This window comes from Pyrus communis, chromosome 11 (assembly GCF_041283825.1).
Source record: "Pyrus communis isolate YQ-2024b chromosome 11, ASM4128382v1, whole genome shotgun sequence".
In the NCBI taxonomy this organism is placed as follows: domain Eukaryota; kingdom Viridiplantae; phylum Streptophyta; class Magnoliopsida; order Rosales; family Rosaceae; genus Pyrus; species Pyrus communis.
This window is the reverse complement of record NC_142575.1, coordinates 30375896-30394022: the sequence shown is the minus strand read 5'-3', so window position 1 is coordinate 30394022 and position 18127 is coordinate 30375896. Positions and strand designations below refer to the sequence as shown.

The 18127-nt window shown below is 35.8% G+C and overlaps 2 protein-coding genes and 1 pseudogene across 2 annotated transcripts; all 3 read left to right on the top strand.

Moving 5' to 3' along the window:
- Positions 1-187: 187 nt before the first annotated feature.
- On the top strand, positions 188-2916 carry LOC137741854 (ammonium transporter 2 member 5 pseudogene; annotated as a pseudogene).
- A 2183-nt stretch (positions 2917-5099) lies between these two features.
- LOC137743922 (kihadalactone A synthase LFS) lies at positions 5100-6087 on the top strand. The gene has a single exon (XM_068483850.2). It carries the CDS (start codon positions 5146-5148, stop codon positions 6085-6087), a length of 942 nt encoding a protein of 313 aa, XP_068339951.2. The 5' UTR covers positions 5100-5145.
- Positions 6088-8828: 2741 nt separating this feature from the next.
- Positions 8829-11332, top strand: LOC137742785 (guanine nucleotide-binding protein subunit gamma 1). Its single transcript, XM_068482734.2, has 4 exons — positions 8829-9136; positions 10729-10781; positions 10882-10926; positions 11027-11332. The coding sequence occupies exons 1-4, from the start codon at positions 8975-8977 to the stop codon at positions 11109-11111; spliced, it is 345 nt and encodes a 114-aa protein (XP_068338835.2). The 5' UTR covers positions 8829-8974; the 3' UTR covers positions 11112-11332.
- Positions 11333-18127: the final 6795 nt, after the last annotated feature.

Genomic DNA, 18127 nt, shown 5'->3' with positions numbered 1-18127 from the left:
ATTCATTAATCTGGACAAAAATCACGTAGAACCAAAAAAGATCCAGGCAAGGAACAGCAAAGCCCCGATGCTTCAAAGTCCCAATCCACAAATAAATTTATAAAGCGTTCATGGCATCCCATTCATAAATCAACACACAATCATCATCTACAGTCTAAGCCCTAAGCTCGTTCGTCAATCCATCGCAATGGCACTCCCATCGAACCTCCAACCTGACGAGGCGAGCCCCGAGTGGCTCAGCAAGGGTGACAATGCTTGGCAACTCACAGCTGCCACGCTCGTTGGCATGCAGAGCGTGCCAGGGCTTGTCATTCTCTACGGAAGCATAGTGAAAAAGAAGTGGGCAGTGAACTCCGCCTTCATGGCTCTGTACGCCTTCGCAGCAGTCTTGGTCTGTTGGGTCGGCTGGGGCTACCAAATGTCGTTCGGGGACGGACTTTTCCCATTCCTTGGCCGACCCAACGTGGCCATGGACCAAGCCTTCCTGCTGAAAAAAACATTCAGTGGGTTTCTTCCAAATGCAACCATGATTTATTTTCAGTTCGTGTTTGCAGCCATTACGTTGATTTTGATCGCCGGGGCTTTGTTGGGGAGGATGAACTTTCATGCATGGATGTTATTTGTACCCCTTTGGTTGACATTTTCTTACACAATTACTTGCTATAGTATTTTTAACCCCCAAGGCTGGTTGTATAAGATGGGGCTTATTGACTACTCTGGTGGCTACGTCATTCATCTCTCTTCTGGTGTTGCTGGTTTCACTGCTGCGTACTGGGTAAGTCAACACAATTTTACTAAAGTCAGTTGTTTACCCTTTATGTGGACGAAATTTCACCATTGATGTATTATGGCCTCTCGAGCATCACGGGCCAAAAATTTAACCATTAGAATTTGAGCCACTGATCGTAAAATACATCATAATTTTAGCTCAGCCAAAGTTTACTCTTTATTAACCTACAAAACCTATTTGCAAAGAAGGGTAAGATTATGTATAATAGACTTCTCCCGATAATCACAAAGCATGAAGCCTTGATGGTTAGGGTCGCCTATATTGCTCCATACATAATATTGACCATTTTTAATCTAGCCTATCAGTCACCCTTTCTGTGAAGTCTAGGCCCTACTGCATGGTGAAATCAAACTCTAATAATAATTGTTTAGAGTTTATAAATAGAATTTGCCCCTAAAAACTGAGACCGCTATATTCTAATATGAGCAACTTGCTTATGGCAGAACATGTCGAGTATGTCCCGCATCCATTAGATTTTTTATATTAGTATAATGGATTAAACTTAAATACAAAAGAGCGAGCGTATTATCCTAATCAACTAATTTAACACACTTCTATCAAATAATTTTATTTTGTGGGTTAAAATTAAGTTGGTTTTACAAGTAAACCACAAATATTGTTTTCCTTGAGGATTCAGGTTGGGCCAAGGGCAACCAATGACAGGGAGAGATTTCCACCAAACAACATTCTGCTGATGCTTGCTGGGGCGGGCCTACTTTGGATGGGGTGGAGTGGATTTAACGGTGGAGATCCTTACATGGTGAGCACAGACGCATCTCTGGCCGTCCTCAACACCCACGTGTGCACTGCCACTAGCTTGCTGACGTGGCTCTTGCTTGACATTGCTTTCTTCGGGAAGCCCTCTGTGATCGGCGCTACTCAGGGCATGATCACTGGCTTAGTTTGCATTACTCCTGCTGCAGGTATAAATTAGTCGATTCACATAAACATACTCAAATAATTTTGGCTTACCCTTTTTTATTTCTACAACCTCCTGCTTAATTTTTTTTTATTTGTTCGATTTAAATGTCATAATAAACATGAGATTTCATTTTTCTTGCTTTAATTTGAAAGCTAAATTTAATATCATGTGGCCAATTTGAACTATTCAGCCAGTTTATACTTATCTCTAAATTAAGCCTACTCAAAATAATATATTTCTTAGTGCAATTGTAAATTGTCACATCAAATTACTGCCCCCATCATATTTTATATATATCATTTTATTTGAGTTGTACATGATCACTTAGGACCCGTTTGGTATCCTATTAAAAAAAATTAACATTTCTCAAAACATTTCTTAAGAACATCTATCAAAAACAATTTTCTTTAAGACCCCAAAACTTGTTTGGTATGAAAGGAGAAGAGAGAAAAAGTAGGGATGCTTAGAGTTTAAAATCTCGCTTTTAATATTATTTTCAAGAAATGGACTATATTTTTAAGTTAGTTTTGAATTCAATTTGGAAAATAATTCTACTGAGCAAGTACTTATGACTTCAAACTTAAAAAGTGTTTTTGAATTTAGAAAGTTGAATTCAAGTACAAAACAGAGCCTTATTGTGTCACATAATCTTTTGAGTATAGGAGTGGTACAAGGTTGGGCAGCAATCATAATGGGAATGATGTCAGGAAGCATCCCATGGTACACTATGATGGTCCTCCACAAGAAAAACGGCATCCTAAAGCAAGTCGATGACACCATGGCCGTGTTCCACACCCACGCCGTGGCCGGAAGCCTAGGTGGCATCCTTGCCGGCTTCTTTGCCCACCCGAGGCTCTGCCGTATATTCTACTTAACCAACAATTGGGAACACTACATTGGCCTTGCCTATGGATTGCAAAGTGGCCATGTCGGTGCAGGGTTTAAGCAAATGGGAATCCAATTCCTAGGAATAGTGTTTGTGGTTATAGTCAATGTGATCACCACTAGCATCATTTGCTTGTTCTTGAGGTGTTTCATTCCACTCAGGCTCGACGACGACGAGTTGCAGGTCGGTGATGACGCGATCCACGGCGAGGAGGCTTATGCATTGTGGGGAGATGGAGAGAAGTATGATGGTTCCAAGCATAACTCAGTTTATGGAATGGAAGAGTTTCCCATGAATGCGCCTAAAGCTGAGCCATGAAGTTGATATGCTTTTTTTTTTTTTTTTTTGTTAATTTCTACTTTTATTTGTATTTGTATTTGTATTTTGGTTTCTTGCAAGAAACGTAAATCTCGTTTGGAAGTGCTTTAAAAATGACTGAAAACGTTTTGGTAAAAATGTTTTTGGATGCAAGTGCTTATGAAACCCATTTTCTCAAAAAACGTTTTCAGTTATTTTAAAAACACTTCCAAACGAACTCATAATCTACTCATCATCTAATGTAATAAGAAATAAATAAAAAAATATTGACAAACTATTTTGTCATTGTAATTGTACTTGCTCTGCTATTCTGCCCCAGCCTGGTTAAGGAAGAAAATATGGTTAGCGACTTCATTTCTCGGGTAGCAAAATGTTAGACTACATCTAGCTCCAAAATGAGGTGGAACCTGCACCAAATTAAGGGCCACGTAGTAGTCTCGATTTCAGCGGTCTATTTTTCAAGTGTTTGTTTGACTAAGAAAACATAAGCAAACAACTTTTCTTTATTTTTTTGGGTGTTATTGATTAAGAAATATTGTGCTTTGTGTTTAATTTTCTAAATTTAAAAGTTCATAAAAAAAAAAAGTGATGAAATATAACATTGGTAGTTTGGAGACTTGAACCAAAAACAAAACAAAAAACATATCTAAATTGTAAGGGTATTACAACTTAGTTATTTGAAAGCATAAACCAACAAACAGACCTAAATCGTAAATTCATTACAAGATATTTATTTAGATGCTCCAAACATAAGAGTTAGGTCTCCAACAGCGCACAAGTGCAAAATTTGAATTTTGTAGGTTGAAATATTCATTAAAAAATTTAGGATAATACGTCTAAAAATCAACTTGAAAAAAGTTAAGACAAAAATAAATTTACCACGTAATCAAATTACTACATAAATAAATATATAATCCCATATAGAGCCAAAAGGTGTATAGCCCCTCGTTAAGAGAGATTATTTTTCAAGAGCCTCAAAAATTTCTTAAAGCTCTAAAATGGGCTATATTTACTACTTTAACAGCCTCATATAGAACCCTTCATTGGAAATACTTAGAAGAATCATGTGCTTCTTGTAAACCCTAGAGAGCAGGCACATGCTTTAGCCATAGGATCTAGACTCTAATTTTTCGTGAAAGAGAAGTTACTACAAATATTTAGCAATTGATTGCATGTGGTGGCAAATATCGACAAGCTATGTTGGTCAGAGTAATTTTTTTTAGTACAACGATATGTTTTATATTAAGAGGAGGAAGAGTTTGATTAAGTTATACAATAGACAACCTAATTTGGTATCGAATTTTTCATTCATGAAATTCGAACCTAAGGCCTGGTTTGGTACTGAGGTGATTCTGAAAAAAATTGGTATAAAAAAAAGCTGGGAGCTGTTTTTGTGTTTGGTAAATATTCAGCTTCAGCTTTTTTTCACATCTGTTTTACATAAAAGTTTACCAAACACTATAATACTGTTTTTTTTTTTTTTTTTTCAAAAGCACTTTTACAAAAAAGTTTACCAAACACTCTGCTGCTTTATTTCACAGGTGCTTATTCTCATAGCACAGCAGAAGCAGCTCCTTTTCAAAGCACAACAATACCAAACCAGCCCTAAGACCTCTCACTTATAAGTGAAAATGAATACAATCAGACCGTAGTATTGAGTGACATGTTAGTCAGAGTATTGTTCCCCCCTGTATGGAAATCAAATGTCTTTTTTTAATTAATGATAGATCAGATTAGGTTACAATATCATTTGCAATAAGAATTGGGAAATGTTATTAGCACTCCAAAAATCTCATAATACACTTCTCACAAGTGTATTTTTCTTTCTAATTATAGAAAGTTTGGAGTGATAAATAAGTTTTTTGGAGTGCTAACTGCTAATAACATTTCACGCATAATTTTTTTTTTTTTTAAATTATATTATTTGCACTAAGAGAATAGGATGAGTTTAGTCTCAATTGCTTTGGCAATAATCAATGCATAGGTTAAATTTATGTAAGCAAGAACTTTGGTGTTAGATGCATCGGTGATTCCTCTGCATATAATAGTAAGCGAGAACTTTGGTGTTATATGCATCGGTGATTCCTATGCATATAATTTCGTAATTAACAAAGAAACAATTATTTTAGCATACCGATAATGGCCGGGAGGGTCGGAGTGTTGAGGGAACCAATCTCTTTTTTTTGTCGTGAGTTTTGAAAAGCAGGAGGACTAAAAGTAAGGAAGCAGATGACGACGGAGGCGGTGAACCTGCCGATCATTGACTTGTCCTCATCAGATTCTATCTCCTCCGCCGATTCAATCCGTCAGGCATGCATAGAGTGTGGTTTCTTCTACCTGGTGAATCATGGCGTCGAGGAAGAGCTGTTTGCAGAGGTGTTCGATCAGAGCAGCAACTTCTTTTCGCTTCCTTTGGAAGATAAGTTGAAACTGGATCGCAAGCATCACAGTGGTCACAGTGGATACACCCCACTCTTTTCCGAAAACCTCGACTTCGCTTCCAGCTCCAAAGGTGACTCGAAAGAGAGTTATTACGTCGGCAATTTATATGACCCAACTCAGAGTCATTTGAATAAATGGCCTTCAGAAGACATCCTTCCATCTTTGAGACCTACAATCGAATCGTACTATAGAAAAGTCCTGTCTGCTGGAAAAAGGTTAAGCTCTCTGATTGCCCTGGCTTTAAACCTAGATGAGGACTTTTTCGACAAAGTGGGGGCACTGAATAAACCAAGGGGTTTTCTTCGACTTTTGCACTATCCAGGTGAGCTGGGATCAAACGATGAAGAAATATATGGTGCTTCTGCTCATTCAGATTATGGCATGGTCACACTCCTTGCATCCAATGGAGTTCCTGGACTTCAGGTTTGTAGGGATAAATCTAAGCAACCTCGAGTCTGGGAAGATGTTCTTCACATAGATGGGGCATTCATTGTCAACATTGGCGACATGCTGGAGAGGTGGACTAATTGTTTGTTCAGGTCAACACTGCATAGAGTGATGCCAGCAGGACGAGAACGCTACTCCGTCGCTTTCTTCATGGATCCCAATGAAGATTGTGTCGTGGAATGTCTGGAAAGTTGTTGCAGCGAAGAATCACCGCCAAGATTTCCTCCCGTCCGCAGTGGGGACTACCTGGAAGAGCGTTTTCGGCTTACAAATGCAATTTAAAAGGTCCGTCTTTTGCAGTTGCAGTACGATGATTTTACTCTGTGATGATAAACGGCTTTTATAATCAAATACATCTATTACAAATCCTGGTTTCATAATTCCACTGGAAATAAATTGCTATTGTATGTATTGAGCTGGTGCCTAAGGTCCCGTTTCAGATTGTTTCTCTAACAAACACTTCAGTTCATAAGCGTTTGTGACATCAGTGCTTTTATTATAAACATGTTGAAGTTTTCTATACTCTTTTTTCGTGGATTGAGAAGAATATATTGAATGAAGTTGGAGACTGAAAAGAAAAGAAAAAATTATGTTTAGTATAACGCGTCACGTGGATTTTTTTTAGGATGAATTGCTAATTTAGTCCCTCAATTATCACCTTAGTGAAAATTAAGTCCCTAAACTATTTTTTTTTTTCAAAAAAACCAATCCTTGAATTATAAAATTTTGCCAATTACAATCCTAATATTATTTTCGAAACTATTATATTCAATTTTCCATCAATTTAAGTCGAGTTACTTGCATGTGATACACCTTGGAGGGTAGATTGGTAGTTTTTCATTTAAAAAAATAGCGTATGGAATTAACTTTGAAGGGTAAATTGGTAGTTTTTCATAAGAAATAGTGTAAGTTAACCTTGAAGGGTAAATTAGACGTTAGATTCGCAACTTATATGAAATGTTAAGGGCTTATAGGCAAGAAAATGACGGTATTACACTCTTAAGTGTGTCAAGTAACTTAAGTTAACGAAAAAATGGATAAAATAGCTTTGAATAAAATAGTAGAGATGAAGTTAGCAATTTTTAATGACTTTTAGGGACTTATTTTACCAAAAAAATAATTCAAAGACCTAATTTTCACTGAAGTGATAGTTTAGAGACTAAATCAGCACTTCACCAAGAAGAATGTTAGCTCATATACCCTGCCTTCAAGGGCAATTTGGGATTGCTGCATTTTTTTTTTTAAAAGCTACTTCTGTTGTGTTAGAAGAATAATGAGCTATAAAATAAAGTATTTAAACATTTGATAAATTTTATTTTTAAAAGTTTTGTGAGTATATTTAATGTAGAAGTGGTATATTTGTAGATAATAACAAAAATGGACATGGTAGCAGAGGTGGTGGCGATGACAATGGTGGCGAGGGCAGTGGTGATGGTTGTAGTGATGATGGTAGGGACAAGGGTGGAGGGTATGGTGCTCTTACCGATTGTTATGATTGGGGTGTAAAGAGGTAATAATGGTGGTCAGGGTGGCAACAATGGCAGTAGTGACGGTTGTGGTGGCAGTTGTGGTATGCTGGTCATGCTGAGGGTGGCAGCAATGATGGCGATTGTTGTAATAATAACACTAGTTGTGGCAATGATAGTCGTGGCGGTGGTGCCAGCGATGGTGGCGTTATGGTTGGAGTGGTGGTAATGACAATGATGGTTTAATATTAGTGTTTGCAATAGTAGGTGGTGGCGGTTATTTTGTCTCCAATAGATAAAAATGAAAACTAATGAAAATGACTTAAAAAATTTAAGTTTTAACGATAAGGACAAAATAAAGGATAAAGTGAATAGTACCATGATTGACTTTTTAGTGTAAAAATGTGATTTTTCGTTAAAGTGAATAATACTGAGAGTTTTTTTGTTAAAGTTCCCTAATTAAAATGTGTGTAAAAGTTCAAATATTGTCATTTTAAAAAACTAATGAGGGGTTACAAAATTTAAAATATTCATTAAAGACTCAACTCTGCTTTATTCAAGCAACTTACATGATGTTTTTGCTTTTAAAAGTTGTTGCATGAATGTCATTGCTTTTAAATATTTTGCCGAACACTTATATTTTATTGTTAACGTTAAAGTGAAACCATTTTGGGGGAAAAAACGCCCCCGGGGAGGGGGGGGGTCGAAGAAGAAGGAATAACACTTCTAAATAAAGCTAAAGTTGTTGTTTTGCCACTTGAAACACATTATGTAGTTTAAAATATGGATTCAATGAGTTGTCATTCAGTATTACGATATGATGCTATTCTTATTCACTTAAAAGTGAGATATCTTATGTTCGAATCTCATTGATGACGAATTCGATACCAAATTAGGCTACCCATTATATAGCTTAGCCGAACTCTTCATCTTCTAAGTATGAAATGAATGAACAATAATTAACTGAAGGTTGGAAACAGTCTTTCCATGAGTCTCCAAAAGTCTTGATATTTATTTTTGTATTTTTTTTGGTGAAAGCTTGTTGCTTGAAATATAGATAAGAGAGAGTGAGAAAAGCCGAAGAAGAAGGAATAAAAACACTTCTAAATAAAGCTAAAGCCGCCTCTTAGCTGTTGTTTTGCCACTTGAAACACATTACGTAGTTTAAAATATGGATTCAATGAGTTGTCATTCAGCACTACGATCTGTTAGTATTCTTATTCACTTAAAAGTGAGATGTTTTATATTCGAATCTCATTGATGGCGTATTCGAATCTCATTGATGATGAATTCGATACCAAATTAGGCTACCCATTATATAGCTTAACCAAACTCTTCATTTTCTAAGTGTGTAAAAATATCGATGTATTAAAAAAAAGGATTAAATGACCTAATGAACAATATTTAACTGAAACAGTCCTTCCACGAGTCTTCAAAAATGTTCATTACGTATGGTATGAAATGAATGAACAATAATTAACAGAAGGTTGGAAACAGTCTTTCCACGAGTCTCCAAAAGTCTTGATATTTATTTTTGTATTTTTTTGGTGAAAGCTTGTTGCTTGAAATATAGATACGAGAGAGTGAGAAAAGTCGAACTTGTACGAAATTTTCCTCTTTCTTCACCCGAAACACCACCTACCAGATCTGTATGCTGATGCATAACATGGGTTTGTAATGCGTGCGTGAGCTGGAAGAGAAGAATGGCGTCCGATACGGCGTCGTCAGTGGAAGAACAGGCGCAGCAGCTGGTTGCTCGGGGTGGTTTAGTCGGAGGAGAAGGAGGAGGGTCCACTGATAAGAGAGGAAGGCATCGGATTCTCGCCGAACTCAGCCGCCTCGAACAAGAACTTAAGTTCTTGCAGGTTTCTTCCTTTTCGATGCCACTTGCTTTCTGTCTCTAAATGCTGTTTGTTTCCCGGGAAAATTCTTACTTGTAAAACAGTGTAAAACATTTCCCACTTCCTATTTTTCCCCTTTTGAGGTTGCAATTCAAGTTTTGCGTAAAAAAGCTTGAAGCTTTGTGTGTTAAAGGTAAAGAAAGTAACTTTCTTTACAGAAAAGGGAAGGTGAAAGAAGAGGGGATGAGGGTTATTTTTGCCAAGGCATGTTATCTAGGGATTGGTTATTTGAGGAAGAAAATATTTCTGGGTTTTTGGAAAACTGCATGTTATGATTCCGGCTTTGGCGTTGAAGAATGTAAGAACGAGTCGCTGGTCCTCTCTCTGAAATCTTGACGTTTAATTTGAGTGGTCAAAATATTGAGAAGTTCCAATTTTGTGGGAAATGTCGCATTTAGGGATGCAATTTTCTCTGACTGCTTTTTGGTACTAATTCAGGAGAATTGTTAATGGAGAGGTTACCAAATAGGCTGCAGACTTGGTCAACAGCATATTTGACTGGGAAACTAAAGAATGTAGCTTAATTCTTAAGTAGATTTATCATCGTGATAAGCAGAAAGTTGTTCTCTTTCATATGGGTGGATTGACAATTGTTTTAAGGGAAAATCAAGCTGCAAGAACTCACTAGTAACTCGTTGCCGGTCAACGGGATTGTTATCCGAACAATCATTTAGCCCTTGATGTAGGATGTGTTGAACCACCACTTTTTGGCTCTGTGAAAATCCGTTTGACGGTTAGATTGACAAAAGCACAGTGCAATCAGTAGTTGTTTTATGTTTTGATCATATACATTACATCGGGTGCGTTTTGTGGTATCATGTCACATTTTTAGCCCTCAAATGCTTTAATTTAATCAAGGTATGAAAGGAACATCATCATAGCTCAACTCTAGGGAATGCTAACCACATTTCTCGTTTTTAGGCTTCCAAGTTAAACTGATGTCCAGTTTTATTTTCATCTTCCAAAGCATTGATGCTGTAGGGACTTTCTGGTCTTCGAAGAACTTGGAATAAAGTTGCTTGGATTGTATATGTGTATGACTTGTCTGGTTTGCTTGTTTTATTTCTCTTGTGGAATTTCTTATGTTCCATATCCTTACATAGTCCTAGGTTTTGTTCTAACAATTTGAGATTTTCCTGCATATTTCTATATGCATAGCTTATCCGAATTAGTGCTAGACTTAGGCATTGATATATAAGTAGAAAACAGTCTTTCTGGTCCATAGCAACACCCCTTTAGACAGAATAAGTGCTCTCTGTGATTAATTACTTAAATGAATCATGCAGTTCATGGCTTTAATTTAACAGATAAGCGTTTTACATTTGTTATGTGCATGAGGTAGATGAGTTTTTTCTTATTCGTGTTTTAACGTTGTCTATATATACTCTTTTTATTCTTCTTCGTTTAGTTAGTGCAACATTTGTAAACTTATGTCGCTTGATATTGTATTATCTGCATTGTTGTCATATTTAAAGTACTGCAGAAGGTCATAGTCGAGTGAGTATTTGTAAACAGTCGGTCACATTTTGATGTTACTTTGTTTCTTTGATATCCAGGACGAGTTGGGAGAGCTCGAAAGAACCGAAAATGTTTCAACCATTTGTTCAGGGTAAGTATGAGCAGCCATATATAAAGTGCCTAACATGTAAAATCTGATAAACTCGATTCAAAGTGATGAGCAATGATCTGTTTTTGGTGATATCCCTTAGATTGCTGCCGTACGTCGAAGGCAGGCCAGATCCTCTACTCCCATTGTATGTTCCATGACCAATCTCCTCACTCTGCAATAATACAAGTTACTTGCTGCAATTTCTATATGTCTAATGCTCCATCCTTGATTTATTCTGGTTGCAGAACAAATGGACCCGTAAATCTGGTATGGGATCGATGGTTCGAAGGACCGCAGGATTCACAAAGTTGCAGCTGCTGGATACTCTGATGATTTGAATCTCATGCCATCTGACATTTGTTGCCATGGTTTGCAGGACAGGCTCTAGCTAGCAGCTTAGCACCATCGTTGACCAAATTGAATGTATAATTGACCATTGACTTAAATGAAGTTTGGCATTGTAGTAGATTTGAATATCGTTTTGTCAAAAGAAAAACAGATTTAAAAACGATGAGGATTCGGGCAAATGACCTCCGACTGCGACACTTAAATTTGAGTCTCGTTGTTCTTTACATTAAAATAGATAGAATGTCATTTTGTCAAAAATAAAATTGATGAGGATTTCACTTCTGTCTAAATTTTGTCTACACTTTTAATCACAACCATTCATGCTCATCATACGGTCAAAAATCATTTTTCATTCTTGGGCCTTTCTCGGCCCAAAGTTTTCACATCATTTCGATAAGCCCACGTTAAGCAATTTAGTGTGGGCCGTGAGTAACGAACGGTCAAATTGAACTCATCCCAACTAATTAATCAAAGCCTGATACATCTTCTCCGGATTGTAGGTGTGGGCTTGATGTTTCTCTAACACAATGTTAGGCGACCCAAGAAGAAATTAGGCAAGCCCAAAAATTCAGGCTTGAATTTGTTCTGATAGTGTGGGCCGTGCATGAATGCGCTAATCAAATGAGCTACAAGCCTCGAGTCTGTTTAGATATATTCAGAGCAAATGGAGCTTTCATCAGAATATCATAAGTACTATGCCAGAGTTGGTATAGAATAGAGATGGAAAACAAAGGTTGCTTTACAAATGTTTTTAAAATGATTGAAAGTGTTTTTAGTGACAATGTTTTTAAAACCAACCCTTAGTAAAACTTGAAGTGGATCCTGGAAAAACAGTTTAAGTGTTTCTTGCATATTGTGCTTCAAAGTGCTTTTTGGAACCAAAATCAATTTCACTAAAAGCACTTTTATTCATTTTAAAAGTACTTCTAAACGAACCTATATAATTTAAGTGATTAACTATAAATTGAATCAAAGCTAAAGAAAATAGAGAGAAAGTGTAATTTTCTAGACGGCTGCCCCTTTTTAAGAAAGGGTTTAGATATATAAGTCTAGTTTGAAAAAAGAATTAACGTAATGTCAAGAGAAGAACCATACACTAATGTGATTGAGTAATGTGTAAACATGTTGTATTAACATCACTCAACTATTGGATAACAAAAACTACGAGCTGCCTCAGTGATTGTGGCAAGTTTCAGATCTGTATTTTTCACGGTTCATTTTGGGTTTGATTTATAGTGCTGATGAATTACACAATGGTGATCATGGAAATGCTGAAATGTTTCTGTGAGTCTTTTCAGCTCCTAAAAAGATAGATTACCGTGACTTGACCACCAAGTGGTCGCCTTTTAATGAAATAAAAATATTGGATATACAAAATTATTAATCCGTCATTTGCTGTGTTAACTAGCATGCATGTTACAATAAACATAGGTTGTCTTGGTCAAACACAAAGTCTAGACTCTAGAATCTAAGAGTCTAAGAATATAAAAACAGAGCCTAAATCCCATTCCTATACATTGCATCATCATTACATATTAGAAAAGATGCATTGATCAATGTTTGAATTAACTAATTAATAACAATTAACCCCCTCATCGAAATCCTAAACACCAATTATTAAACTCGAGTTTAATATACTTGATTAATCATATTACGGATTCTCTTATCCCCTTGTGACCATATCACTCCACGTTCTTCGCTTCCTTCAATGTATCGAACTCTTCCTCCTTTACTTTTTTTGATGAGAGAGAGAGAGAGAGAGAGAGACAAGTGAGGGCATGTGAGGGGAGGATAGGAGGGCATATGGTATGAGCATCCATCGAAATGAACTTTAGGCAGACTGTCTTCGCTTCCCCCAAAAGGATTCTCTCCGGATTTTTTTGTGAGGATTATGGAGATCCGTGAATCATGTCTGTTTATCGTACATCGTGTAATCAGTTTTTGTTAAGTACTGTTTGTGTTTAATTTTAAAATAAAAATATTTAAAATAATTTATGACCGTACGATGTACGATGAACTGATAAGATTGACGGATCTTCGGGATCCTCACAAATAGGATCGGGCGAGGATCCGGATTCCAGCTTCCGAAGCAAAGTGGGTGGCAAAAACCAATGTGAAACTTGATACATGCACTGCAGCAACCTAATAAAAAGACCGTTAAATTCAACTAATACCATCTCTAGATAAATGCTACTAGGACTCTCTGTATATTATTTGTCACCTCATGTTTTTTATACAATATTTTATGATGTTGAACAAAAAAGCGTTAAACTGTGAGGTGGTAAAGAATCTTACTTTGAGAAAGTCCCTTTACCATTTCTCCCATCTTCAGTGTAAAGACTTGAATTTCTATATTCTCTTATTTGGCTCTCAAAAAGATTGTGGATTTATTTATTTTGGTTTTAATTTCCAATGGAAACCTCAAATTTTAAGACTCAAAACTCGTACTTGAGTTTTAGCATTTTGATTAATGTGCATCGGAGATGATTGGACTCAAAACTCAATACTCATTTTTTAAAGTTGAATAACATGTTTCCTAGTTGGCATGAGCTCCACCTTGGACTAAATTCTGATTTTAAAACCCAAATTTGGGGTCACACTTAGCCTATTTGAGTTTTAAGTCTCATGTGCATTGGAGACTGAAATATAAGATTTGAGTCCTTGCATTAGAGATGCTCTGAGAAAACTTTGGATAGGAAATTATGGCAATTTTCTCACTTACCTTTTCATTTCAACCTTCTTATTTCTCCACATGCTCTAAGAAAATTTTAATTATGTGAAATCTTACTATTTTTCTTCATTAGTTAGTATAATTAAAATTAAGTTTGTCAACCCAAAAATAATTGAACATTTAGTTTTACATGCTAGTGAAGTACATGTGGCATGAGTTAAAGAGAGAAGGTTGAAATGATAAAGTTCTAGCACTCACACTTAGAATAAGACAGTTTGTTCACGTCATTCATACCATAGTCTTCACAAATAAGTGAGACCTCTTGTATATGCTTTCATTCAGTTCCACATTATCACATTCAAGTCAACGCTTACAAAAGTTGTTGTATGAATGACGTGATCAGTTTACCCTGCTAAAATTCTTCTCCTCACTTTCACTTTTGTCCCCTATTTGGATTTTAGACCCCATTATCATATTAACTAGTGAAATAATAGCCGACCTAGTTAATCCTTTGTCCCGGGAAGATGATGCAAGTTGTTAATTGTGCTTTTAAATTTATTGGGCAACCTAGACGATCGCTAGGTATATATCGTAGCATCCAAATATTCCGCTAGCACAAGCCTCTCTAGTAAATTATTTCTCCCTTTAAAAATAATGGAGTAGGTTCTAACCATGCATGAACTAGGTTATGCACGTTTTTTTTCTTTCTTTAAATCAATTTAAAACCTAAAAATAAAGAAGATAAATTAATGTGTCAGGTTGTAAGAATTTTTGTGTGTACTTGAAACACTTGTTACATAGTATGTTATACTATGCGTGGGGCGATACAATTGACATGTTCTATTTCTATGATATTAATTAATAAATAAAAAAAAACAATACATGTATTCCAATTTTAATAAATAATAACCGTACATGATTGTGTTCCGCATGTATAAAAAATCTCCCATTCCATACACATGTTGGGAAATATATGTGCTTTCACGTTTTAGAGTCATATTTCTTCTTTTATTTATTTATTTATCAGAAAATCTTATTTCTTCTTAAATGACATGAGATTGGAAGAGACTGACCAATATGATTTTAATTAAAGGAGAAGAATTAAGGATTAGATATTTAATTTGCTGATAACTAAGTGCCAAATATGCCAACCCTATCATCACATGTCTTAACATGATGATATATTCTCTCCCCTTTCAAAATTTACATTTAAATATCACACGTTTGAATTTTACCACGACAAGACTCATGTGCTATACCGCAAAATAGAAACCAGGAGGATCCTCGTCGGATCTCATTGTGAGTATCCTCCAATCACATCCGTTCATTGTACATCGTGTGGTTAGAAATTATTGTAAATTTTTTATTATTTAAAATTGAATATAAACAGTACCTAACAAAAACTGACCACATGATATATGATGAACATATGTGATTGGAGGATCCCCGGGGTCCTCACAAAAAGGATCCGGCGAGGATTCTCACTCAAATAGAAATCAAACCATAAATATTAAATACAAACACTAACTTTTTTGGTAAGTTTTTGCTACGCAATTAAGCCTTGAATTCTCTTTCTTCTCAAAGAAACCGATAGGCATCGAAAATCCATTACCAGACACCCCTCCCTCTGGACGTGTGGTTTTGGTCCTTGATTAAAGGTGTTCGATTATTTTGCATAACAATTTCGTCAAAACTAAAAACGACATAATTTATTAGCTAGTTACCACACTTACGATATCTTTTATATATAATGTGACATAAGACTAAGATCCAAACAAATGTCACAGTAGAATTCTCTCAGAGGGTCCAACAACTCCAATATAGGAGAAATTTTTAGTTAAGACGGGAACAAAAGAGAGAAAGAGGGTGGGAGTCAGAACTTCAGAAATCCACATCGTTTCATGATTGATTCAGCATTCCCAAGTCCCCCTTTCCTCCAATCAACTAATTTGCAGACTAAAATATATCTCAAACCATATGGGGGATTCTGAAACTGGACATATTTAATTTTATTGAGTTAACACAAGGGTATTTTTAATATTTGATTAATTAGGCGAGTTGAATATTCCTTTAACTAATAGAATTAAACCCTCTCAGTTCTGATGCAATGCTCATAGAAGAAGAAGACAGTTCTTCAGTATTGTCCTCCTGCTGCATGCCTAGCTATCTTCTTTTCATAGATGGGGGATGAGAAATATTTCTTTGAAAAAACGTTAAGATATATAAACCTATGAGGAAGAATGTGTGCAGAAGAGGGGGGTGGGTGAGGGAACACGGGAGTTTTCTGGTTTGGGAGGTTTGGAAACTGTGCTCTATATATGTCTCACTGCATTCATATAACTAGAACATGGGAACTTGAAGTAGGGTAGGGGCCCACCTGCAACTTTTGCAGTTATGACAAACTAAATAATCGCACGGGTAGGTCGAGTGTTTACATCAGTCGTGTACTTGTTAAAATTGAATTTGCCTGTTTCTAGTTTTTGTGTGTAGATTAACGAAATTTAAGATCTCTCATATTACAAGTGAGCGATTTATTAACAATATTTAGAATTTCTCATATTACAGGTGAGCGACATATTCTAACATTTTTAATTTACGTACTAGGTTTGATTTCGGCCATTTCCGTTTTGTGTGTATGACGCATGTTACTCAGGCATGCACTGACTTGTTCTAACCTTTATAATTTACATAGTAAGGGTTAATTCTGACTGTTTTTATTTTGTGCTTATGAATGATTGGAATTTAGAATTACTCGTGTGCGACTTATTCTAGCATTTCTAATCTCAATTCTTTATATTATCATAAATTTTAATTGTTAGTTAATTTTCTGTATTTACTGGAACAAAAGGGAAGAAGCAACAGAAGTGGAATGCATCATGCATGTGGATTAATTGAAAAGAGAGATCAGATAAAGGTAAGAAAAGGTTCTGCAAATGTACTTATCTTTACTCTGATATAGTAAGAAGCTATACACAACACACACACACAGAGATGTATAGGTGGAAAGCTCCTCAGAGGCAGCAATGCATATGTAGAGAGAGAGAGAGAGAGAGAGAGAGAGTAATAGGATCACATGGAGGAAGCAGCAGGAAAGGCCATGGGGTCATTTGCCTTTATACAATACACATGGGTTTTGGCAGCAGCAGCCTGATAAAAACCCTAGCTATATGTATGTTTGGCAATCAGATAAGTCATCTTCTGGTCAAGGGTTATTTTCCATTCCAATAACTGTATTGGTCTGATCGATCAGTCTAGGATTTTTCTTTTTGAACAAAATCAAGAGAGAAAGAAAAAAAAAAAGGAAAGTCGAACACAGAGTTTTGAGTTTGTAATAAGCATTCTTAGTTGTTTAAACCACGCAATGCAGGTCTCTTATATCTCATACGATTCATATTTTAGGGATTTTATGTGAAAAATAACGTGTTGGATGTTGACTACCTGATACACTCATTTTTCTTTATCCAGATTTAAGATTGACAATGTAATATAATCTTACACCGACATAATTGTATTTTACAAGTCTCTGCAGTTGAATATATGTCCATCTCCTTGAAAGAAAATTAATTAGTCCAAAGTCTATAAGATGTAAAAATTCGTTAAACCAACTGATGTTTACAGTGAGCTTTGTTTTAACAACATAGTTATACCATTTTTTATGTATCCAAACCTCAACAGCTTTGGTTGACCAATTGTCTTGAAGCTCTCCACTAGAGGTCGACTAAATAATCCACCAAACGCAAACTTATTTTTGCACTTTATGTTTAGAGAAAGAGTAATGTTTAGGTAAATTAAATTTACAAAAATGCTAAAGAGATTTTTTTCAGGAATTTTCATTGACTATTTGTCACTTCATATTTTTTGCACAATGTTTTACAATGTTGGTGAAAATTGACATTAAACTATGAGGTAACAAACAATAGACTCCCATTTTAAGAGAGTCCCTTAGCATTTCTCTTATATTTATATAGATTAGCTTTTTTTGCTTGATTGCACACAATAATCAAGACATAAAATACATATATACAAGATACATATTACACATTTTTGTTCAGATGATCAGATTTTAGACTTCAGACTTAGAAGTGATTAACCAAATCTAAACCAGAAACATAAAAGTCTCCCTAAATAGGTGATTGTAAACCTAATTAACATTTTGTGTCGATATAATAAAACTTTATCAAAGTTATAAGAAAATTCCCTCAAAGAAAAACAAAGTTGAAGAAAATTAAGCCCGAATGAAATTTTCTCGACGCGTTCTAAAGACGACCGAGCTCAAAAAAACTTAACTACAGATGATATGTACGCGAAGCAACCGCTCACCTTAACC